We start from the raw sequence: 25,773 nt of genomic DNA on the forward strand, positions 1-25,773 counted from the left end.
CTCTGATTTCATGATTCTACTTTTGTCCAATAGCAGATGTGTCTGGCATTCTATGGAGCGCATACCTTCCACAAGCATCCAAGACATCCCAGGAACAACAGGGAGCAGCAAAATCGTAACAGTGTAGGTAAATAGAATAGAATCATAGATCTTGAGTTGGAAGAGACCCAAAAGAATGACTGAGTAAAAATCCCTCCTCCTCACAGGACTACCTGCAAATAAATCATGACTAAAAGCATCATCCAAAAGCATCTTGAATTCTGACAAACTGGCTGTAACAGAGTAAAGAGGAAGAGACACCAGAAATTGAAGGAAGCCTGTCGCAAAGGTCCTGTAACAAATAAGTTCCACATAATAGTTAAGAAAATTAGTTCCTCTTACCAACTGTCTTGATTGCTCAACTTTTTAAAGGGGAAATCAGATTACACATGTCTGTAGGGCTGTTTTATCAAGACAGTTTTCAGTTTAAAAATAGGCTACATGCTATAGGTGATTTTTTTTCACTGCTGCAAGGAAACTAATAAACACTGTAAAATGTCCACAGAGAACCTGAACCCAAGTTATATTTGATATAAACACAAACTTCAGTGATCTTTGGATGTGGCAAAGTAGTAACTATCTAGTCATGCTCTCTCCATACAAATCAGATTGGCTTTTATTTGTCCAAAAGTATTTGAGATGGAACTCGCAGTGATTTCTTTTAATGGGATATATACGAGAAAGGAGGTTCCTTCTCCAAATCAAACCACTCCTTTAACGCAATTCCTCATCCCATAACTTTTTCCATTTAAAATACATCCATATTTCTACTCCCACAGCATGTGTATTTCTACTTCCACAGCATGTGATGAGCTCTATGTATGAAGTAGAATTAAACATAGGTAGCATGAATACCAAATTCAACCAAGTTTCGCTGAGACGTCAGGGAAAAAACTGTCCTCCGAGAACAAATGTTGGTATTCAGCAGGGAGCAGAGGGAGGGAGCTAATGGCTAAGCCTAAGCAGGGTTATCTGGGAGCTTTTCTGTTAAGCCTTGTAGTCATTGAACACATAAAATGTGAGAACCTGATTCCTGATTCTTCAAAGCATAGACCACAACCAGAGCCAGGACTGGCAACAGCATCTCAATTGTATTATTTTACAACTTCTTTAGCACTACATAGGCCTCTCTGCAGGTCAGTCAAAAACAACGCTTCACAGCACTATCATCAACCAGATCATGAATGGACCATTTGGTGATGCTTTGCAGGTTATCAGACCTTAAGAAGCATTTCTTTAGAGTGAGGGTGGCCAAACACTGGAACAGCCTTCCTAGAGAGGTGGCTGATGCCCAAGCCTGTCTGCTCTGAAGTGGTCAGGCAGTTGGACTAGGCGATCATTGTAGGTCCTTACCAACTGAAATCTGTTCTATTCTATTCACCACAGTTGCTGCTAGCAAGGCTTGGCAAAGGGGATATCTTGGATGCAGCAGCTTGAACTGTGGGAGAAGTTTCTGGATTTGCTAATTTATTTTAATGATGAACTAAAAAGGCACCCATTCTGGAGTGTATACAATATGTTGCATACACATTCTATATCTGATTTGTGGCTGTGCCAGATTTCCTTCTGGACAAACTGCAGGAAAGCAGTCCAGAAACCTCAGAACTACAGGGATACCAAAGATACTACTAATACACAGGGCCTGGGCACAGCTTAAAAAAATCCTGTGAAAACCGCATATAGATACTGAGAGGGAGCAAAAAAAAAAAAAAAAAAAAAAAAGGGAGAGAAAAAGAGGATGTAGGGTAACAGAATACATTTAGGTTTGTATATGTAAAACAATTAGCAAAAGGGTTGCAGGTGGCCATGACAATGCTGGGAGGTGGAGCCATATAAAGTATTGCTGGACAGTAAAGATGGAAGCAAATCCTTCTGAACAGCCAAAAGGAAGGACACATTTTTTTCAACATCCATTATGGATGGAAAATATTTGGGATGATGCTATTAATTCAACAAAGAAATAAAAAGTCCATAGTTACATTCGAAAGGGTATTTGCCAGCAGATTTTTTGATACTGAAGTTCAAAATACTATTTTTAGCAGTATGCAGGAAGCAAATTGCATGTGTCAAGCAGCATGAAGACAATGAATAGACATGAATAAAATATCTCACTATGGAATGAGAAGCAGATTTAAAATTAAACATGATAACAGACAGTTGGTAGGCGGGGGCAAGCAGAAAGCATTGGCCATGTGGATGAACAACTTGTAGAAGAAAACTAGGAAAACTGTTGCAGACGGTGATGAGGGGGTGAAGCTGTCATCCTAGGGCGCTGCAGATGCAGAGTTTCCGCTGCCAGCCTTCAGATCAGATCTGGGAGGTCAGGCTGGACTAAAACATCTGGCTTCACGCCTCACACATTGCCCACCGCGACGACGGCCGCTCTGGCACCGAAGCGGCCAGCAGCACCGAAGCAGCCTGGCCGGCCTCCGAGGCCCCTGCTTGCAAGTGGGTCGCTTCTCACCACCCCCAGAACCTCGCCAGCCGCCCTTCCGCGAGCAGCATTCGCTGCAGGAACACTTTTTTTTGGGGGGTTGAGACAGGGAATTCACCGGGGCCACCTTTTGGCGTGGCGTTCGGATGCCGCACCGACCCCGCACACGGGTCACCCCGCAGCCTCGGAAGGTAAGTGGCAAGGGGCGCCACGAGCCGGCAAACGGTGGGGGCCCCCCGCTGGGCCACAGCCCCACGGCCCCAGCCCACCACCGCACCTGTGCGCCGCCAAGGGGCCCCCGCGCGGTCCCGGCGCCGGCAGGCAGCTCCGGGGCAGGGGATCGGGCGGAGCGGCCCCCCCCGCGGGCAGGAGGCCCTCGGCACGGTGCCCCGCCGGAGCCTACCGCTGCCACCCCTCACACGAGTGGAGTCGCGCCTCGGCCAATCAGCAGAAGCTTTATACCGGAGTCGAAGTGACTCAATCCCCGAGACGGAGCCGGGGAGCCAGTCAGCATTGGCCCTGCGGCGACCAATCACGGCGCGCCTTGCAAGCGGCCAATCGGAGGGGCGGTGTCGCTTGTTGTTGTCCTGTGAGGCGGCTGCGCGGTGGTCGTTGGGTGCCGGCCGCCGCCGCAGGAGGGACGCGGGGAGGCCGCAGGCCCTGGTGCCCGCTCGTCTCTTCCTGCCCGCACCGGCCCCGCAGCCCCCGCGGAGGGCGGGGAGATGCAGCCCCCGGGCCCTCAGCAGCCGCCGCTTTATGCGCCCAGCAGCGGGGACTTCACCTTTGTATCCTCGGCAGACGCCGAAGGTGAGCGCGGGGCCGCGCTCGGGGCCGCTCTCGCTTTCCCGAGGGAAGGGCTGGGCCGGCCGCCGGGGGAGCGGGCGGCTCCCTTGCGGCTGGGGCGAGCGGTGCCTCCCTTGCCCTCCCCCCGCCCGCCCCCGCGGCCGGTGGCGTGGCCGGAGGCGGAGCGGGGTGGCTGAGGTGGCCGCTGCCCTCGGGGCCGCGGGGCGCCCGCGGCGGGTGCCGGGAGCGGCGCTCCGGGCGGCGCGAGCCGCGTGGCAGCCCCGGCGTGGCAGGGCCGGCCGGGCCGCGTCCCTCGGGCTCTCCGAGCCGTACGCCAGGCTGTGGCCGGCGGCCTGACATAACCGTGACAAGCGCTGTCACGGACCGCTCCTCATCCCCGCGTTGATGGGAGCGCAGTTTGGTGTCTTTCGAAGATTGCCCCGTATGTTCGCAGTCGCTGCGATGCTGTGCCAAAGTCTGTGCCGTGTCTCACTTGAGCACAGTAATCGCGGGGGAAAAGAAGCTCTGCGTGTAGTTTAGGGCTGAAGCGTGGCCAACTGCTGCAGCACAAAGAGCTGTGGTGTACCAGCATGCCGTGAAGATCCGCCTTAAGACTGCAGAAATGAACGTACAGGAGTCAGTGTTGTGCAAACTTATTTTGGTGGAGGATGATCTTTTGGGCTTTACCTATTTAAACAGCAAGCATTCCACTTTATGTGTGAATTTGGTTACCATTGTAATTGTGGATAGGGGTAGGGGTTCATGTAAATACTGACTCATGTGCCCCACCCTGGAAAAGAATTACTGAAGTGGGAAAACTACTGAGAATACCTGTCTTTAGTGAACTTCCCAGTCCTTCTGACAAGGAACGCTAATCAACAGGTACAATCTTGGCTGTGTTTTTTCATTGTTGTTTTGTTTTGTTTTTCTTCTCTACCTTGGCCTGAAAAAGGATCCACGTACCTCTTCTGGATTCCCCCAGGAGTATTTGTTGAGCAATGCTGAACCCAATCCAATACAGCCACCTTTCCAGTAGGATGTGCTAAATTGGGCTCAGCTGTGTGTTCTTTATCAACATAAGTGAGGTTTGATCTCCTGCTTGTTCAAGTGTAGTTCTGTCTGCAAAGTCCTGCATAGACTTACCCTAACATATAAAAACATAAAGTAAACAGCTTGATACTTCTAAAAATACTAGATGTTGCACTCTGATTTCTATGTTTCCCAAATCCTGATCCCTGTGAAAGTATAAGCTGTTTTATTTTCCCATCTTATTTCCATAAGAGTTAGGCTCTTTGTGGGAAAGAATGCTGGAGAGGTGTTCTCAATGAAGTGGACAGATACAGTATAAAGAACAAACTGTTAGGGTTGGGGTTTTTTTCCCCCTTCTATAAAAAATTTAGAGCTTTTAAAAATTGAGAGCAAAGACTGTCTTGAAAGCTGGTTTCCCACAGTGCCTGGTTGAAATGACATGTGCAATACCTCAGTTTTGCTTCTGTGGTGTTCTGCCTGAGACAGTAGCAGTGAAGGCACCCTAACTCTTCCTGGCAAGCATCAGAACCATCAATTCTTGGCAGATTCTTCAGTGCTTGGTTGGCCTGCTGTTAACCTTGTCATTCAAAGCAGCCTGTAGAACAGGGGATGGTGGATTTTTTTCCTTGCTTTCTGCACCTTAATGTCCTATCTGAGATGTCTTGCAAAATAGACTTAAAATCATGTTAATAGGTTTCATGATTAAGAAGTGTTGTTCTAAGTATTCACCAATCGTTGGACTGCTAAAAGGAATCTTTTAGTAAATAATTAGTAAATAAGACTGGTGCGGAAGTTTCCCTGCCTCAGGATGGATTGTCAGTGAGCGGTCACTGAGAAAGGAGAAATAAATGGCTGGTTGGACTGTTATATTTGCTTGTCCTGACAGTCACGTTTGTGCGCAAAGAGTAGCAAGAACCTGTCCTTGCAAAGAAGTGTATTGTTGTAGCATAAGCAAATATTTTTAGGTGACCAAAGTGTCCCAGTGACAACAGAAAACTTTGGAGGCTTTCTTTACCTTGACACCCAGGCATTGAGAATACATTTTTCTTTTTTCCTCCCTCTGTAAACAGCAGAGAAAGGCTTTTCTTGTGTCTTGCGAGATCAGTGTATGTGTGCTGGTACTGACAGGAGTGAAGAGAAATTCCTTTTTTAAGTTATGGTCATCTTTACAAGGATCATGCTCAGATGATGTTCCAAGAATCAAAGCAATGGATCATTAACTCTCATGATTATGAAATGGTTGAAAAGCATTTATGGAGAAGCTTGAATTTAAGCTTGACTAGCCTAGAAAGCTTATTTGGGAAGGAGAATTTTCTTAAATTAATTGTGATACTGAGTGATCAGTGAATGCTTCAGACATGCTGGCTGAAGACACTATGAGATTCTGTCAGATCTTTGTTTCTAGAAAACGACGTTGCATTTTGATAGAAAATGTTGCAATTGTGATCTGAAAATATGACCCGATTTGCCTCTGTGAGAATGTGTTTCAGGAATACTCGTGATAGCTAGGTGTTTTGGGAAATTTGTGCCTAGGAACTTTTCTGGGTGAAGAACGCACAACAATGAAAAGGCATTGGATGAGAAGAGAGTTTTTGTGTCTCAGTGTATTTGTAATAAGGTTTATACAAAAAAATTTACATGTTTCTGTTTGGATTTTTCCTTTTTAGCAAATAATGGAAATCCATGATTTCATAAAGGAATAATTATTCCTTCTTCTACATTTTATTTCTTCCTTCAAGTTGCTTGGTATATTTTCAGTTACTATTCTGCATTTTTCATCTGTATATAACAATATGAGACAACAGAGTAGTATTTATTGGTGACTTTGACGCAGCCAGAACATATATAAGTTGCTCTTTGTTTTGGTTTCTTTAATACTGTGGCACAGCAAGATCATAGTATATTGAAGAGAACTCCTTGTATCTCTTCTTACTGGCTGGAGCATAAGGATCTCTGATAGTATTTTTTTTCTAATATTTTCAGCTGTATTAAAGGCAATTACAATTACAAATGAAAACATTTGGTCTTCTTTCATGAGAAATTGGACATAAAAGCAGAGAATGTTTTAGCTGAAGCAATGCCACTGTGCAGAAGTGGGCTCCAAAAGAGGTATAGTATGATCAGAAAAGAAGTGGTAAATAATCTACAACTTAGAGTATGATGAGACTTTCATTAGTGAACTCCTTTTATGCCATATGCTTAATGATAAAGCACACATTGAAGGCTTTCTGTCATAACACTGTGTCATCAAAACATGAATTCCATTTGGAAGCTAAGGCTTGGTAATTCGAGACCTAAACCGATGTTGTTGCTTTTGCATTAAAACTGGAAGTACCCTTTCAAATTCTGTATCTGTTAAAGTATAATTTTATTCTGTAACTAAATATTTTGTGGTGAGGAGCAGCACATGTGGCTTTATGTATCTGTTGCTTATCTTCCAGTACTTATGAAATCTAATGGCTTTTGGCCGTACATAAAAAGGTGTATCTTTCTCTCCCTTTTTCTTTTAAGATCTTAGTGGCTCCATAACAACTCCAGATGTTAAGCTAAATCTTGGAGGAGAATTCATCAAAGAATCTACTGCAACTACATTCCTAAGACAGAGAGGGTATGGCTGGCTTCTGGAAGTGGAAGATGATGACCCAGAAGATAACAAGCCACTCCTGTATGTCATAATTATTTTTGGGTATCTGTCTTTATTAGTAGTGTAGGAAAAAAAACCCAACTTGTAGCCTCTTAAGTTATACCCCAGCCTTTTGCTGTGACTGGAATTCAGTTCGACAGATTACTTGACCAATGATTGTTTTCTAGTGCAGGAATGAAAACATGATGTTTCTTATTATGGGTTTTATTTTTAGCATAAAAGAGAGGCTTGTTGTTCACTGTGGAGGAGGAAGGAAGGAGGAAGTAAAATCCGATTTTATTAATCTCTAGAAGTATAAAGCTTTTATGGCTTTTCTGCCCTTAGGTGTTGATCTTAAAATGATAGAATCGTTTAGATTGAAAAAGACCTTTAAGATCAATAGCGTCCAACTGTTAACCCAGGACTGCCCGGGTGGTATCTGGTATGGTAATTTAAAAATGAGGTTGTATTCTTTCCATCTTCTGCACTGATTATGTGAGTTCTTAATGCTGTCAAAGAATTGGAGGCTAAGGCAATCCTGTGGAAAGATTAATGTTAAGTAAATGTAAGTAAATTCTGTCAGTTATTCTGAAGTGAAAGCATTATGAATCATGCTTATTACAGTAGGGATGCTAGAAGCAAGGTTGCGCAAACTTTATGATCTTTGATGTTATAAAGCTAGATTAAAAGGGTGGTAGTGTTGAAAGACAAAACTGTCCTTAAAACTGAAAAATCTCAGCATCCCTTGTTCTGTTCACAGAAACATGGGTGGCTGAAGAATGTTAGTATCTTAAGGTTATTACACTGTGAGTCAGGCAGCCTGGGTTTTGGTCCTTGTGCTGCACCTAAGCAACTTCATACTCAGTGTCTCACATACAGGAAAACATATACAGTGTTTTCCTGTGTGAATTAAAGATAATGATGCTTTAAAAGCTTGAAGTGAGCAGGTGAGTACTCTGGAGAACTCAAATGAGAGTGCTGGGAGAGAACAGATGTCTGGAGAGCTTAACAAAATGACACTGCTACTTGAAAAGTAAATTAAAGTGTGCAGAAGTAGCTCCTTGTGTGAATAAGTCTGTTCTATAAATCTCTACTTTTTCATTTCGAAACAGAATGGTGTACTGATGTGAAAACATATGAATTCTCTTTTTTGTGTAACTTTTTATCCCACAGAAAACCAAGTTTGTGATTCAAAGACAGCTAGGTGTTCTTAGCTGCTGATTGCTGGAAGTGAGAGGAATGCCAGGGAGATAAATGATCAGTTTGTGGCAAACGGGATGAATATAATCATCCTCACAGGAAAGGCCTTAATCTGACTTTCATGTAGCAGTTTTTATGCAGTTAGGATTATTCCCAGAATATGTGCTGTAATGAAGCTTGGTAACCTGAATCCTACAAAGGATTTCAAGAACAGCAGCCAGCTAAGGGAGGTTCACCAGTGTGGTGCTGCTGGGCAAGCATTTTGTTCAATAGAATTGAGATTATTTTATGATTATTTTTTTTTGTTCTCATTGGGCAGCCTTACTCCAGACACTTATTTCCTGTTACACCTGCCACATTTCTGAGGTGAGATAGCTGTGAGCTTCATGTGAAATGCAGTTTATTCACATGAGAAACTGTCAGAAGCCCTAGGTGATGACAAAGAATTATTTCTGGGCAGGAGAATATTTGTGTTACACAGTCTTTAGAGTAAAATATAGGAATACTACATCCTGTTTAGGTAAATGGAGGAAAATAGAAGCTCCTAGTCTAATCCTTAAATTCAGGGATGTGTTAACAATTTTTGTTATTTACTCACAAGTTAGTAATATCAATTCTGAAATAGCTTCAGTAATAGCAATCCTGAAAATGCCTTGAGAGACTGAATGAGCAGTTGTCATTTTGCGGTTGTTTTGGTTTTTTTTCTAAGAGAAATTCTGGTGAATCATGTCTTTGCATTTATTTCTTGCTTCAGCTTTTCTGGGGGGAAACCCATAATTCAAGGCCTTGTACAAAACTTTCATAAATGGACTTAGGACATGATTCTGCATTTTTCTCTGCTGTGCTCCTAAATGTAGAGCAGAGGGATATCTGCTGGAAGTCTCTTGCAACTCTTCAGAGCTCCTCGGTCATGACTACATAAGGAAGACACTAACGTACAGTTCTATCGTAAGGTTCCATGCATAAACTCAAAGAAGTGGAATTGGCCTTTACTTAGAAAGTGTGATTCCCTCCCATAAGGAGGGATTACTAAGACAATCACAGCAAGAGGTACCAGTTCATAGTCTCCTGTGCAGAAGAGTCTTCCAGTCCATTTGTAGCTGCTTACCAATAGTTTGTAACAGGGATTGGAGAAGGCAATTAGAGAAGAGCAGATCTGTTGATAGAATTTATTGCTTGTTTAGTTGGCTTTTATTTATTTTTACCATATTGGAAGCAAGCCAGTAATTAAACAATTGGTATAAACTGGTCTCCTGAAAACTGCTGTGGTGAAGCAAGTTAAAACCGATTTTACTTTAGAAAATTGGTTTTACCTGATATTTTTTGAATGGTTTAGGATTAGTGAATGTAAAGGTATTCTTTCTTGTGGAGTTTGAAATAAAATGTGCCCGTAGTAAGTGTGCTCAGCATAGGAATGCACAGACATTCTACTTCCGTGTATCCATGTCTTTGACTTTTTAAGTAGTTAGAATGGTATGAATGTGTCATGTATTCCTGCATGTCAGAAAATAGATTGACTGTCTTAGACTGGTAGGGTATGTTGTGTGTTTTCTGTTCTCAGTCTTGTAGTTGTTTTTTGAATAATTAAATATATCTAGCTGTGTCACAGCGGTTACTGAATGTGGGATGAAGGTATGGTGTTGCTTTGTTGTGGACAAACTGTTCCTTTGGTAGTTATGGCTTCAGAAAGCCTTATGGGTGACGGGAGGCTTGCTCTATAAACCTACTGTTTGCCCCTGCACTTACTTTTTTATGCTCTATTTTATTACTATGGTGTATAGTAATGCTCACTTGCTTTACAATTTCAGGGAGGAACTCGACATTGATCTGAAGGATATTTACTACAAAATTCGATGTGTGTTGATGCCTATGCCGTCTCTTGGGTTTAATAGGCAGGTAGTGAGAGACAATCCAGACTTTTGGGGTCCTCTGGCGGTTGTACTCTTCTTCTCAATGATTTCATTATATGGACAGTTTAAGGTAGGTATAAGCCTTCTACCTAAAAAGAAATCTAAACTAAATCTGGGGAAATGATTGCTAAGCAATTTGCATTCTTACGTAGGTAGAATGTCTTTTCTTCGCATACTAATGCGGGGCATTTCAAATTCTGTTTCACAAGTTAATCTGTAGAAAGACAGCAGTAAGAAATGTATTAGATAGCCCATGGATAACTTGATCATGATGAAATGTCAGGTTTGGTTTTATACAGTAAAAGAAAGGAAAGATGTGGTTTCTGGAGGAAATAACTTGATACTAACAGGTTTATAGTCATATTAGTGAATCTTCCCACTTGAATTGTGACCTTTTGTTAACATGTTTTTTATTACTAGAAAATGTTACCAAAGAACATTTGTTTGGATGCCATATTTTTTATTTTCTGACAAATAAAGCTACTTGTTTAATTCATACTGTATCACTGCCGTTACCTGGTATATTTAATCTCCATTAGTGCCATTTGCTATTTTGTCCTCCCTGCTCAATTACAATCAAATAACTTTCCTCTGGTCAGTAGGCTTTTTCTGTAATTCCTTTTGAACTCCAGGGTGGATAGCTATTCAGAGGCATTGTGCAGATGTAATTGGCCTCCATAAACACTGTTAGCTTTTTTTCTTTATGTTCAGATTGACAGTAGAGAAGCGGTATCTTTCGTAGTCACAATTTATATGTGAGCCTAGGTGATTCTGATTCAGAAACCTTTGCGACTATATGTGTAGTTACAGTTGTTTAACATACAAAGTAGTAAAGCAATAAGCCATATGTGAAGCAGCAGAATGTGCTTATGCAAGGATTTTTGTGAATGGTGAGATAAAATCACTCCCTTTATGACCTCTGGCTTCCATATGGTGTACCAACGCTGACAAAGAATTCACTCTGTGTCTTGTTTCTATGAACTTGAAGTGAGTAGACTAAATCACTGTATTATTCAAGTCTTTTGGGTGGACCACTTAGCTGTCTCCCAGGCAAAGCACGGACCGTTCCTTGACCCCACGACAGATAAGCTACTTTCTGCAGTTTGAGTACCTACTGTACATGAACAGTAGGTCTAACATTTCTTAGAAACAGTGGATTTAACATACTGATGTGAAAGTACTGTATATATGTGAGGAGGGAAGGCAGTAGCTAGCAGCAGAGTGACTGACAGCAGCTAGACTAGATGAACTGAAAGGTGGGCTGTAAGCTGGGGAGAGATGAGCATTCCAGCTTTAAGACTTTAATCTGGTCCTCTTCCTTTAGACAGTGGAGGAAAGCAGGAGGTAGAAGGAGGCCATGTGCTAGTTTCACAGATAGCATAAAGCTATTGTTATGGACTTAATTTTTAAATTCAGCCGTCATGCATTTGAAAATAGACTGGACTGAACTGTTGTTTCCTTGTAAAAAGGTATTTCAAAAGGGAGAGCAAAGGGGAGACTATAGTCCTCCCAGAGGCTCAGCTCCAAGAATAGCTAAGTTACTTTGAAGATTCTGTTAAGCCAGAAAATGATTTTTAAGATTTCACCTGTTTAAGAGCAGAGCAATGAAAGAATCAGGAAAAAAATGGCAGAGTATGTCCCAGGAGTCTGGGGCTTCTATTAAGCTGTAATCATTATCAGGCTCTACTGAGAGTTAGTCCTATGTCGTCTTCTGAGCATTCCCAGTTTGCGTAAAGTGGCATCCTTATGGATGAAAGAAGCAGAATTCCAACTCCTTGTATTGGTTGAGCTGGCTTTTAAAAACTGAGGTCACATTTTGTAATAGGCAGGATATGAAGACATTTATTTAGCTAGGGTGGTCTAAGCTTTAGTTTTAAGTAAACTGTACTCTGCCACAGTATTACAATACTTAGCAAAACACGTTGCATATACATTCCATGTTCACCAAACTTACCGTTAATGTGATTCTGTAAATGTAACCTCTGAATTTTATTCTCAAGTTGCATTGTGATACTAAGTAAAAATATTCTTGCTGCAATTCAGAATTGTTTTGTGACAGCAAATTGCTGTGACAGCAGTGAAAGTGGTAATAGAAATGAGTTTTCTTTGATCACAATGATAATTATTAATACAAATGAATTATTGTTTGTCTCTTAAGGTTGTTTCTTGGATTATAACTATTTGGATATTTGGATCCTTGACAATTTTTTTACTGGCCAGGGTTCTTGGAGGAGAAGTAAGTACCTGTATGCAAAAAGGACATAAGAGGGAGGTAATGTAAAGTCTCTTGACTACATTGTTCAGTAGTAGTTGGGTTTTCTTGGTGCTTGACTGTGGACCTTGTAGCTGACTAAGAATGGATGCAGTTAGTAAGTGTAATGCCTACATTTTGGGTTGTTGGCCATCAAAGTAAAATCTGAAATACAGAGATGGTCAACTAGCCTTTCTGTGTACTGGATGGTGCGCTGGTTGTGACAAACAATCTGGCAATTTGTACTGTGAATCCCAGAAACTTAACAGGTGCCTGTGATCCAGAACTGAAGTCCATTCTTGAGGGACAAGTGCTTTCAGTTTATTGGTCACTGAGCTAAATGGGATCCTTTCTCCTTTGCACGGCTCTTGCACTGTGCTTTATTAAAACTTCTATTTTTTTTTTTTAATGGGGCTAACAGCAATTGTATAATGTCCTTGTGGGTAGAGTACCTACCAGTGTTTGTTTTTATCTTTGGACTGATGCAGTTCAAACCTATTAAAGGATGAAAATCAGTGCATGTTCTTGAACTGCAAAGCCAATTGATGTTCTGACCTACATACCTCCCTCCAGCTGCTTGCACCAGCAGGGTTGGAAAAGTGGTTTGAGCTGTTTACAAATGAAGTCACTAAGTGATTCAGGTGTAAATGACAACAAATGACTTGCAGCAAGGCCCACAAGACAGCTACAGTGAAAACAGTCAGGAGGGTAGAAAGTTCTTAAAAATGGCTCTGCAGCAAAAAATGCATTGAACTGTGTTGTGAAGAACCAAATATTCAGTGATGCCCAATTTTTATATTTTTACTATGCATCTTGCATTAATGATGAATAATGTTTCAGATTTCCTACTTATCTTTACATTTTTTAAACTTTCTTCTAATTATAATTGCTACAGTCTTCTAGTGTGAACACTGTTTTGAAAGAAAAAGCTTTTACAAATGTGATCACATGGTATTTCTGCATGCCACATAATCCAGATGCCCTTAAATCAATCTGTTTTGCAACTCAAAATGTGAAATTATTAGAATGTATAAATTGGCAAGGAAGTGTAAGTGCACAGTGGACTGTGAAGGATCAACAGCCACAAGAGAGTGATTGCAGGATGGTCATTTGTCTCGCCAGTATTTTTCCTGTTAAATCCAAGAAGCCTAATTTGGCCCAGGAACATTTCAAACCGTAGTAGGGGAAAATCAGACATTTTAATCCCCATGAAGCTAAAAACAGTTACAGAATTACTTTGAACAAATCTGTTTAAGATAGTAAAAATAATTTTAAACTGGAAATCAGATTTCTGTGCCTTAGAGGGACCAGGTTCTAGGTCTTCCACTGATGCCAAAAGCATTCATGTACTTCATGCATTTATTTATGTATAATGGATATGAGTATGTTAATGCAGGAAATTACATCTTTGCTACTTTTGACAGCCAGGACTACAGCTGGTGATTTGAGAGGTCTGTTCTAGTTCTGTGCTCCTGGGTATCACACACACACCATGGAGAGTGGCAGTTGAGAACCTCTTAAGGCAGAACATGAAAATTTGAGCAGTGGGTGGAATTACATGTTGAACCTGTATAAATTCTTCCCTTGGAAGTGATAAAATTGTCATTTACAACTTTTTTTTTTTTAAAAAAATGACAATGTTCTAAGAGAACTGAATGATTAATTAAAAAAATTCTAGGGGGTAGCATACAAAACCAATTTTCATACTAGCAAGCTTCCTTTAGTTGAAATCTCATGAATACCTAAGAAATTATTATTGCTATTCATACTGTTATTACAAGATCAGATTGTGTATGGTGACAAAGATGGAGTACTACAAAGCTTGTTTTTATGTGCTTGAAAATTTCAGGTTGCTTATGGCCAAGTTCTTGGTGTGATAGGATATTCCCTACTTCCCCTCATTGTCATAGCACCCGTACTTTTGGTGGTTGGATCATTTGAAGTTGTTTCTACCCTAATAAAAGTAAGTTCAGTATAATCTATTGTGAATTGTTTACAGTTATTTTTAAGTCACTTTCCTAAGACTACAAGTATTAATCTGTTCAGGGCGACATAACAATGTGTCAAAATAATCAGAACCACAATGTGAGGTCTGTGATCCTCTTGGTGGACATGACTGCTAAGCAAATTCTGTTTCAAATGTTTGAGTACTTGGGGCATGTACAGACCTGTTGCTGTAACACCACCTGTTGTTATCAGGTTAGCTTATATTTAAATATTTTGTGGTGCTCTAATAGTCGCATTAAAAATAAATAGGATTATCATTTTGAGAAAAGGATGCATAACTAAACCTCAAAATGAAGAATCTGAAAATAAGCCGTTTGATCCCTTCCCCCGTCATCCAGTTTATTTTTAGTTACTGCAGCATGAATATGACATTAGTCATTATTCTGAGACCTTCCCATAGTGGTAGCTTTACAAAGCCCTTGATACCCTTTGCAGAGACGGCAAGTATTGTTCTGATTTACTGCAGACGTGGAATGTAAGGCACAGAGCAAGAGTAACTTCCCTTATACCACCTGCTGTTGGATGCTTTTTATGCAACTAGCAACGTTCCCTGATAGATCGGAAAACTACATAATGTTCTTGAACGCTTCCAGTACTACTTAAAACCCTTCTAGGTAGCCTTTGAGGTCATTGCTGAACTTTTGGAAAGGTTGGCTGAGGAAGTTCTCTTCCTAGCTAAGCTGTACACTTTCTGAGTTCTTGTTCTGTTGATTTGATTGATTTCTGTTTTTTTGGCGTGCTGGTACACAATATAATTGAAGCACAACTGAAGTGTATGATAAATAACAAAATTGCTGTGTTTGTGATTTGATAACTTGTAATTACTGTGAAGCGATACAGTCAGCAAATCATTAACTTGCCAGTTAACTAATGTATAACTTGAAAATAAATAAATGTTAATGAAAAGTCTGTTACTTGAGTACTGGTAACAATCTTACATGAACTTCAGGGTGAATCTGTGCTAGGTTCTTACCTTTTACATCGTTGGTGTGAAAATGCAGGACGAGCCCCATACGGCCAAAACTACTTATGCTGTGACAAGTACTGCTACTTACGGCTTGAGAGCTCTGCGCTTGGGGAAATATTTCCCAGTCCTAGAGTTGGGGAACTTACAGTGAAATAGTGACATTCCAATCAGTTCTTTTCCAGTTGCAATCAGCGAAGTAATGCACCTCAATTGTTTCAGTTGCTGCAATTTTCCTAATGTTTCTTAGGGAATTCAGTCATGATTCTTGAATGTTCTTCCTGTCCATCTCTGCAATCCTAGGTTAGGCAGCAAAAACAGGAGTATGCAATCACATGCATATTTTTTGTTGGGGTTTTTTTGTTTGTTTTTATAATGGCAGTTGAACAGGCCACATAATCCCTCAAGGGGCTTCAACTCCTGACAGAACTGTAGGACAAGTTCTTTGCTGGGGTCCTACTATGTCTGCCCCCTTTGCTCTTGTGTTTTGCAGAAGATCACAGTGGCTTTGCATGCTGGATGGTTTTAAGTATTTTTTCCTTTTTTTTTATTAATACTCGAGGTGCTGCTAGAGGATAATGATGTCTGATTACTTTTTGCTATAACCTTGTTAGTTTGAGGTTTAAGTTCACTGGCCTCAAGACATTTTTTTTTTTAAATATGCATGTTAACTTCATATAGCACAGTGGATGTTCATAGGTAATGTTGCTTTCTGCCAGTCTTTTAAACTGGTTCTTTCTTAATTTAGTAAGCAATATAGTTTTTGATACAAATTGTATTTTGGCAGGCTTCTCACTGCACCTGAAAGAACTATGAATATGAGGTTCAGTTACCTTGAGGTGGAGGCACCGTAATTAAAGAAAAGTTTGAGCCAGATAAATCCTGAAATAAAAAAATAGTAATTAAACTCTCTGGTGTATATATTATAGAGGAAGAGTCAAGTACAGTGACTCTTTTGCTTAAAGAAAGGGAGGGGTCAATAGTTGGGGTCAGTCAAGGTAGAAAGAAAAATTACTAATCCAGTGATGTTTCAGATTACCAGTGTATATGGCTTGCTTTATGATGTCTGTCTTATATTAGAGAAAAGTTACTGTAGATCCTTAGCTGTTTACTTCAGTAAAAATGGCTCAAATAAAAAATAATATGACTCTTTGTTAAATGTTTCTCTAAACTTAAATGAAAATGTGTAGTGTATTCTTTTCTATTCATGGGGGGTGTGTGTGTGTGTGTAGTTCTCCAAAATTCTTGTTTGAGGGAGTCTTAATCCTGTTGAGAGAAGAACTGATTTTTGTCTTGGTATTTGGAGAGATTTTCTTGTGGTGTCAGCTAAGATTGTTCATCTTCTTTTTCAGTTGTTTGGAGTCTTTTGGGCTGCATACAGTGCTGCATCATTACTAGTTGGAGAAGAATTCAAGACCAAGAAACCCCTTCTAATTTATCCAATCTTTTTATTATACATTTATTTTCTGTCCTTGTACACTGGGGTGTGATCTAGTGCAATATGAGGCCAGAAACTGTATTTTATTCACTTGCAGACTGATAACACATAAGAATAAGGAGGCTGGAGATAACACAAGTGACTGTTTTGTATCCGGTTGTCAAGATGTTTTAAGATCGGAGAGCATATTTGTGTATATTATTTAATGAAGCAATTGTAGCTATATAGATTTGTATCAAAGTTCTAGGTTTGTTTAAAACTCTTCAGATTTTAATGAACAAAATAAAAGAACCTTGTGTTTTATAAGAAAATGCAGCAAAACCACAACTCAATACCTGTGCCAAAAGCACTAGGACCAGATAACTACATTCGAGAGGAAAAATGAGAAGTTAACTGTAACAATCTCAAAGTGCAATTTTTCTTTTGAGCTTAAACACAGCTGGCTTTTTTGGCACAGCAAATTCTGTAGATAATATATATTTATGAAACAGTCCTGATTGTTCACAGAATAGTCTGTATAATCAAGACATGAAGATATTACTTTTAATTTAGTGCCTCAATTACTTTGATTTGGCTATTGAGTTTTTATAAATTCCAATTTGTTTTCAAAACATGTATATACTGTGTATTTTGTATCTATGGCTTGTGTGTAGCGTAAGTACTCCATGGTTAAGGATGTATATTGGGTTTTTAAAAGATTGAAGATACAAGTATTTGAAGTCTTCATTTAATATCTCTGACCAAAGGAGCAAGATATTTACTGCGTGACATTATTAATTAAAATGCATATTTAGAGAAACAAATTATTTTACTTAAAAGTATAAATTTACAGAGAAAAGGGGGAACACTTTTCTCAGCTGTAGTGGTGGCTTAATGTTGGAGAAAAAAGATGATCTATCAAATTTGTGTGACCTTTAAACAATGTTATTTTATGATGGCAAAATAAAAATAATGCTTCCCTAACTGTTTTACAACATCTTGCTCTGTCTTGCTTTTAATAGCATGCTATTTAACACGCATCCATTCCCTTCCCCCCACCCCCCAGTACTATTAATTCCTTGTAAAGAGAAATAAAAAAAAAAGATTTGTAAGGCCAGATTTTCCCTCCACTAAATAAGGCAGAATTACAGCCTTAGTAACAATTACAGTCTTGCTAATTTTGACTATCCAAGGGTTATGTAATAACGTGATGACATGTTAAATATTTCCTGTGTACTGTGTTGATGGCTTATGTAATGGTCCTTATGGTAATGTTTCTTCATGAGGGAAGTCCACTGAAGTTCACTTTGCATGGTACTAACTTAGGCATTTGCAATCTTCAGTATTTAGTATTGACAAATAGATCTTAAGATTCTTGTTTTTGGGGTGGTTTTTTTGGTAACAGGAAAAAAGCATTCCCCATCCTTTTTTTTTTTTTTTAACGTTGCAAATAAAAATCAACCATGACAAGGTAATAGTAGAGGCTGTCTTTGATCCCTGATGGACATATTTCCTTATCAGAACTGTAGCTTTTCAGCTTTTTAGACTGTGTAACTTGCTGTTTTGGTCAGTTATTCTTACCACTCATTATTGATGCAAAATATATATTTAAATTCCAACTCTACCACAAACCTCTAGTTTATTTGGTCTGCTTTTCTGGCTGATGCTTGTATTGGTTTTAAACAGAACTACTTACAATTGATGCTAGACATCAATTGTAATGTAATACTCTAGGATGTAATACCTTAAAGGAGAAAAATTAAGAGTGATTGACTTTTCACCTAACTTGACTTCTGCAGAAGTTCCGGTGGAATTACTGCAGAGTCAAACTAAGCCAATTATACCAGCAAGTTACTTCTTATCTGCAAGTGTTCTGTGAGCGTTCATATCGCATTCTAAAAAAAAAAAAAACCAAACAACAAACCAACCAACCTTAAAAAAAATGCACGTTAGTGGATTAAAAAAAAAAAAAGCATGTTAGCTTTGGAATCTTGCATGATAATCTGGTTTTATCTCTTTTTTTTTTTTTTCATGATTTACACTTCTTTTTTAACAGGAGTATCCAGCTAGTATTGGAAGACTCAACCCAGGTCCTGTGAATACATGGTTAACTAACAACCACAAACATGAAGGGCAAGGACACATGTAGGTTACTAGGCTGTCAGAGAGCTTTAAGCTTAGTTTTCCTTTGCATAGCTGTTCATTAGATGTCTGTACTGGATCCTGTGCATCTGAAATGACTATGAATATTCAAAGGATGCAAGAAATGTTCTATTTAACTTCCTCTATACTAATGTTCTGTGAAATTTATAGTTGCAATTTTAACTGTTCCTTTCCACAGACTTGGCACATGTAATATGCAATGTAGATATGCACTTAACATAGTACATATTTTGTACACAATTGCAGATTTGCACCTTTTAATCTTAGTCTCTCTAGGGTCACCTTTTGCATATGCTGTGCAAGAAATATGTACAAACAGCTCTCAAATGGTTCTGATAGTTTGTAATAACTTTGCATTCAACAAACTCATATTTTAGATGAGTGTGTAAATACAAGATGTATTTTATAAAAATTTTGAATTAAACTTGTTTACAGAATGTATGAAGCTCATTTATATTTACTGAATTAAGACACATCTATATTCCTATCTGTGTCATCAGTCTCAAGCTTTGAGGCTATAAATAAGTTTTTCTGACAATATATATACTGCTTTTTATCTGTCAAAACTGCATTAAGACCACATCCATCTGGTAAAAAGTTCCCTTTGTAAGGTGCAACACCTTATTTTGAGGCAGAGGCGTTGGTATTAGACCATAATGTGACACGCTTTTTGGATGATGCTCTGTGCAGAGCAGCTAGACACGTCCATGCGTGTATGTCTGTCATCTTCTCCCCATTGGATATGTTTATCAGAAAATTATACCTACTTGAAATGTGTATCAAATCATTTGCTTTGATGTGGAGACAACACACAGCTTGAGCTCTGCTCAAAGTTTTGTCGCTATCCTTATCAGCCTTTAATCTTTCACTTGAAGTAGCCAAGCAAGCCTAAAAGCTGCCGATTTTGCTCTTGGGGACAACTTGCTTGGCCTGGGTGGCACATGTACCCCTGGGGGTTGTGGCTTTTTCTCCTTACACAGACACGATTTCTGAAATCATTTCCCTGCTATGGCAGCCTGTGCCAGCTTTGGTCCTAGTAACAATACTCTTGTGTAGGAAACTGCATCGTATCTGAAACTTTGTTATACGTAAGACCACCCCTAGCACAGAAGCTGTCTCATGTCACTGGGATAAACCAGCACCTACAGGTAGGCATGGCTGGACAAGGTGCACTGGTGTGCCAGTGGGTGGAACGGGAACACCTCGGTGCAATCAGAAAACTTTATTACGTGGTGAATATTGCCTCAGAGGGAAAAAAAAAAAAAAAAAAGCAAGCTTTCACGGGCGCAGTGCCTCCATCCCGTTTTTTGGGGGGAAACCCCGACGCTGGAAGCACCGCGCGCCCCCGCAGGCGGACGCCGCCCGCCGCCGCTGAGCGGAGCCCCCGGCCGGGCGGGGGGTGGGGGCCCGCCCGCACGCCGCCTCGCACCGGAGCTGCAGGCAACTCCGGCAGGGCCGGCCCCGCGCCGCTCCGCCTTCGGAAAGAAGACCAGAGCCCGAGAGCCACCTCCCGGGGCGGCGGGCGCGCTAGGCCACGGGGACCGGGGCGGGGGGCTGCCGGCTGGCCGCGCTCGGGCCCTGGGGAGACGGGGCCGTTACGCCGACTGCCCACCGGAGAGCACCCCTCACCGGAGCTGGGCCCGGCGCCCTCCCGGCCGGCCCGGGGGTGACCGCTGCCCGCGCCGGGCTGAGGGAGGGCCCGCGGCGCGGAGGAAAGGCCCGCGCCCCGCCCCGCCCCGCCCCGCCCCGCCCCGCCCCGCCCCGCCCCGCCCCGCCCCGCCCCGCCCCGCCCCGCCCCGCCCGCCCCGCCCCGCCCCGCCCCGCCCCGCCCCGCCCCGCCCCGCCCCGCCCCGCCGCCGGAGCACGCTCACCACGCCCACGCCGGCAGCGGGGGGGCGCCCCGTGCGTGGCCCCACCCGCGGAGGAGGAGGATGCGCGCGCGCAGTGGAGCCCCGCCCCCTCTCTCCCCCTGTCCCTCTCGGTGACGAGCTGCTGCCCCCCCCACTCCGCCCCCCGCGGCAGGGCCGGCGGTCGGTTCCGCATCCGGCGCGGTTGTGTCACTTCCTGCGCACGCTGGCTCTCTCCCTTTCCCCCTCTCCCCGGACCCGGATGGTGACTGGCGGCGGCGGCGGCTCCAGGGACTGTCACTGAGCGGCTCCCTGTGGGCCTCTTGTCCTGAGGGCGGCGGCGGCGGCCGGCAAGATGGCTGCGGCGGCCTCCTGCTCTTCGGCGGCGGCGGTGCCGGCCGGGCCCGGGCCCGGGCCGGTGTCGGCCGGGCCGGGCTCCTGCGAGTGGCTGCTGCTGCGGGACGGCTGTCTGCGCTGCGACGCCGACGGTCTCTGCAGCCTGTGCTACCACCCGGCGCTCAACGCCATCCTGGCCGTGACCGCTCGCGGCGCCATCAAAGTCATCGACGGCACCTCGGGGGCCACGCTGCAGGCGTCGGCACTCAACGGTGAGCGGCCTGGCCCCCGCGGCCTGCCGGGCCCCCGAGGCCTGCCGGGCCCCCGCTGCCGCGGGCCGGGGAGGCAGGCAGGCGGGCGGGCGGCGGGGGGGAGCGGGCCGCGGCAGCCCCCGGGCGCGATCGCGGCGCTGCGGAGCCGCGGGGGAGGCGGCCGGCGGCTCCCCGGGAGCACGGGTGGTGGCGGGCGGGGGGCAGCGGCCGGCCGGGTTCGGGCCCAGGTGCCGGGGGGTGCCCTGGTTCTGTTGCACCCCTGGTTTTTCAAGCCTGAACGGTTTCTGCTCTTCGGGGCAGAGGGATTGGTGTAGGCAGCAGGGACGCGTGTTCCTTCTGTAAATCGTATTGGCGTAGTTAGTAAAAGATGAAATGGGGATGGAAAGCTGTGATTTATAGGGCTGAATTTTTTCCAGTTTATTTTTTCAGCTGTTCTTGGGGATGACAACATTGAACCTTCCAAAGATTAGAAGCAATGTATTATGCAGGACAGGCATAGTTCTAATTCTATCTGATAGCATGTTTCTGTGGTTTTATTTATTGAGCCTTAATCTGCGTTTGTGAAGGAGGTTTATTTCATGGAAGTATCGTTAGCCTTATAGCTTAGAATTAAGATCAGAACCCTCAGTGAAGTCATTTCATGGTCCATTTTTATATATATTTGCATAGTTCCTCAGGCTGCTGAGTATCTTGACTGTCTCTGGTGCCAGTGACATTATCCCTGCTGTGATGTTAGGGAGGCAGGGTTATGGACTGACTTTGTGGAGGCCATGACTGTAGTAACTTCATAACTGTGAAGCAGCTTTCTTTGTTGCCCATTAGTGTTTCTACACTGTTAACAAACTAGCTGTGTAGAAAAAGACTCATATAGTATGAACAGTTTTTATTCCTCATACCTTAATGTTTCTTAAACTGTGGTACTTGTCAGAATATTGGAGCTAGTGGTGGGGTTGTTTGGTGTGTCACGAGACCAGCCCTTGGTGCAGAAAGGTACGTTTCTTACTAGTTGTGTGTTTCTGTGTTCAGGTTCTCCTCACAGTTCTGCGTTGCTAGTAAGAACTAGCTTTGCTGAGCGGTGGTAGTGCAAGGCTGACATTTGCCGCCTGAACGTGGTATAGTAATGTCATGAATCGTATGGGGATGCCATAGTCTAGGCAATATGTATGCTTTCACCTTGAAAACCTACAGCTGTATTACAATGTCAAACTGAGGAGAACAAAACAAAAATCAGCGATTTCCTTTCATAAGTTAAAGTTGGCACGTTGTAAAGTGTAAAGGTTAAATGTTTGGGGCAATAAATTTTTTTTTGGGGGGGGATTATTAAGAAGGTGTCAGCTGCTGTTGTTGTCCGTCGCTTGTATTGAAAACGAGGCTCCTGTGTGGTGTTTCCCGCTTTGTTCAGAATTCAGATCATTCTGCTTCTGTAGTTCCATTTCTTCTACCATGCTATCTCCTAAAGTGCTTTTTTTTATTAATATCTTTATTTCTCAATTTTCTTCAAGCTATTGCCAGAATTTGAGAATTACTTTTAAGTTGTGGATGAAGAGGGCATAAATCGATGACTTAATTTGTAATTGGTTGAGGAGAACATGTTTAATTTTCATGAACAGAAAAAGTGAACTGTAAATCAAAGCCTAAGCTGCTGTTTTACACTTTTCTGTGATAGGATCCTTGCAAGGGGTTTGATTTAGTATTCAAAATGCTAATGGAATTTCTCCCCTAAATAGTAACTATTTAAAAATAACTTAACTGCTTTGCTTCTGTTACGTGCGTGCAGTCCTGTATTCAGTCATGTATACTTCCTTTAGTCTCAGTCGTCTCTCTGACAGCATGACTGTAAAAGATGGATTCTACTCCTCCTCATATGAAGCAACGGAATTGCTTGCTATCTACCCTAATTTTATCAATGCCATATAGCTGGTGATTATGTTAGCGGAAAAAAAAATTATAACCTTAGTTTAGTTTGAAGAAACTTTAAATTAATTTCCTTATAGATTTAGACCAGCATGCCTGTCAGAAATCTGGTTCATCTCGGCAGCTGGTGTCTGTTGCGGCTGTTACCAGCTGTGTTCACTCTTGTTCTCTCCCTTTTCAGCCTGTCTTTGGGAAGAGGAGGAAAAGGGAATTCAACTGTTCTCTGATGTCTGCCTACTCTGTACAGTGTGAGCTCTTTTAATGTAGGATAGTAGTTGGGCACTCAGACCTGTAGGCCAACTCTGTCCCTGCTCCCTCCCCTGCCATAAATGACAGGTCAAAGGATATTGTTGCTGCAGGGACTTCTGGTACTATAACTAAAAATAGTCTCTAGGAATTAAAACTGCTTCTCTGGGAGACTGCTTGTCCTCCTGGTAATTGGGGCTGCAGATCTTTGCCCTGTCAAAAGATTTATGTTGGACAGAAATGCTGTTGCTCATTACCCAAGGAAAACAAAACATAGCAGGCCTCTCTTTCTCTGAAAGCAGAGCAAGGAAAAAGATCCCCCATCAAGGGAGGGAGATGGGGGGAAACTCCACCAAGCTTTGGTTTTGCTTTATTTGCAGTTGCTGTTTGACTGCAGCAATACATTAAGCTTTGGGCTCCTTGGTGAAAAGATTGAACCTGTGGAATACTGAATCTGGTAGAGCAGTGGAGGCTGTCTTGGGTGGAATGTAAATGCAGTTTGCTGTCTTTGGTGTGTAAAAGAGCAAGACAAAAGGTTCGCAGCCAAAAGACACTTCAGTTGTAGATCAGGTCCAGACATTAGAATGTGGTCTCTGGTCTGCATGCTTCAGTTCCTCATGTGCACATCACTGATCTGATGTATGTGATGATCCGTGGATTGTTATTCTGAGCCCAAACTGTAGGAATCCAGTGAGGATTACGATTATTATTATACCACACCATATCTTCATCAGATCTACCTTTTGAAAGTGACATCTTAATCTGTTTCCTGTATGGGCACTGTAGGCCTGTTCCCGAGGGCCAGGTGATCATTTGCAACAGCCCAGACTGCGGTAGCGAATGAGAGTACTATTGGTAAAGGGAAAATCAGATGGTCCTTTAACATTGATCTTCGTCTTACCTGGTCACAAGGTTGTCCTTTTTGTTCTCCCAATGCTGTTGAATACGCACTACGTGTTTCAGAGAGCCAGACTGGGAGTGCAAGGACAATTCTTGTGATTACTGGGTATTAGGCATTTCTGTGTGTTTGCTAGTAGTAGTCAGGACTAGTTTTCAATCTGCCATGCAAGTCTATCAAGTACTTTTATTTTCCCCAGTGGGCATTTAAATATTTGTGTGCTTTCAGTTTCAAGTTGAACACTGGTAGCCAAAGAGCATGCATGATCAGTCTCCAAATACAGCACTAAGGATGAACCTTTTCCTCCACCTCAAAAAAACCAACCAACCAACCAAAAAAAAGCCAGACCAAAAATCCCAAAGTATCAAAGCAAACTTCCAGAATAATCTCGAGTGACTCTTTAGTATTTGTAGAGATGCTTGATTTATCATTTCCTTCTGTTTCCAAATAAGAAAACTGCTTGAACTGGGAGAGTGCTGTAATTCCCAGAGAAGCTTGACCAGAAACACAGAAACGAAAATGTACTGTCAGATTGACAGTGACCAACTTGGATGTTTCTGTAGAATTTTCTAGATTAATTTGACATAGCAATGGCTTCAGAGCCTTGTCACTAAAATGCGCAGTGTTCATAGTTAAGATCTTTGAATTACTATAGAGACCCTAACGGTAACCAAAATACAGACTTCTGAATGCATACAGGGAAGGATCTGTTCATTGTACATACATACCAGTTCCTGTAGGGGAAACAGAGACTCTGCCTTATCACCAGAGGCCCTCAGCTGCTGCTCCTCCAACACAAGAATTCAGAAATCAATAGGTCCCAGCCCAGGAGGCTCGTCTTGCCAGCAAGTTCAACACCATTTTCTGTCTGTCGGTGTTCTCTTTTGGGAAAGTCCTATTTGTCTTCAGCTGCCTCACTTTGAATTATGGAACCTTGGAAATCTATCAAGGGATGTCCAGTTCTGGCTTTTTGTTTCCTTTCCATGTGATGCAGGAAGCAAAACAAGAAGAATCCCATGTTTTGCAGCTTAGGAGTCACAGAGGGAGTGTGTGCTTCTTACGATGTCTAGGAACAAACTGTTGGGATGCTCTGCCATCCAGTTCTAGGCTTGAATTATTTGGGACATCAGCAGTGGCTTTAACTGTTTCAAGCTCACTGTGGTGACACTGCTCAAGTTGTCTCCTTCATTCCTCAGAATTGGGGCGAGTTTTCTCATCTTCTTGGCTCTTATTTTCATTTACTTGATTATGAGACAAAAAAAATTAAAAATACTAATGATGAAGGCTGTTGCTGTTAATAAAGAATTTTTTCCTCATCTGTTTCTCATTGCATGGGGAATATTGTCGAGTATCTAGTGATCTGCTACAGGCCACCTTGCATTTGAGTATGCTTGAATGACAATGCTAGTCTGGGTAAAATGCTTCTCAAAGAGATTGTTC

General features: G+C 42.4%; 2 protein-coding genes across 2 annotated transcripts in view; both read left to right on the forward strand.

Moving 5' to 3' along the window:
• Positions 1 to 3,013: 3,013 nt before the first annotated feature.
• YIPF4 (Yip1 domain family member 4) lies at positions 3,014 to 18,592 on the forward strand. Its single transcript, XM_037405562.1, has 6 exons — positions 3,014 to 3,280; positions 6,797 to 6,950; positions 9,917 to 10,088; positions 12,177 to 12,254; positions 14,119 to 14,232; positions 16,593 to 18,592. Exons 1-6 carry the CDS (start codon positions 3,196 to 3,198, stop codon positions 16,728 to 16,730), a joined length of 741 nt encoding a protein of 246 aa, XP_037261459.1. The 5' UTR covers positions 3,014 to 3,195; the 3' UTR covers positions 16,731 to 18,592.
• A 2,415-nt stretch (positions 18,593 to 21,007) lies between these two features.
• BIRC6 (baculoviral IAP repeat containing 6) overlaps positions 21,008 to 25,773 on the forward strand; it is a 183,010-nt gene continuing 178,244 nt past the window's right edge. Inside the window, 1 exon segment of the mRNA XM_037405959.1 lies at positions 21,008 to 21,275. Coding sequence (XP_037261856.1) covers positions 21,023 to 21,275 — 253 coding nt within the window. The 5' untranslated portion in view covers positions 21,008 to 21,022.

This window comes from Falco rusticolus, chromosome 12 (assembly GCF_015220075.1).
Source record: "Falco rusticolus isolate bFalRus1 chromosome 12, bFalRus1.pri, whole genome shotgun sequence".
Lineage (NCBI taxonomy): Eukaryota > Metazoa > Chordata > Aves > Falconiformes > Falconidae > Falco > Falco rusticolus.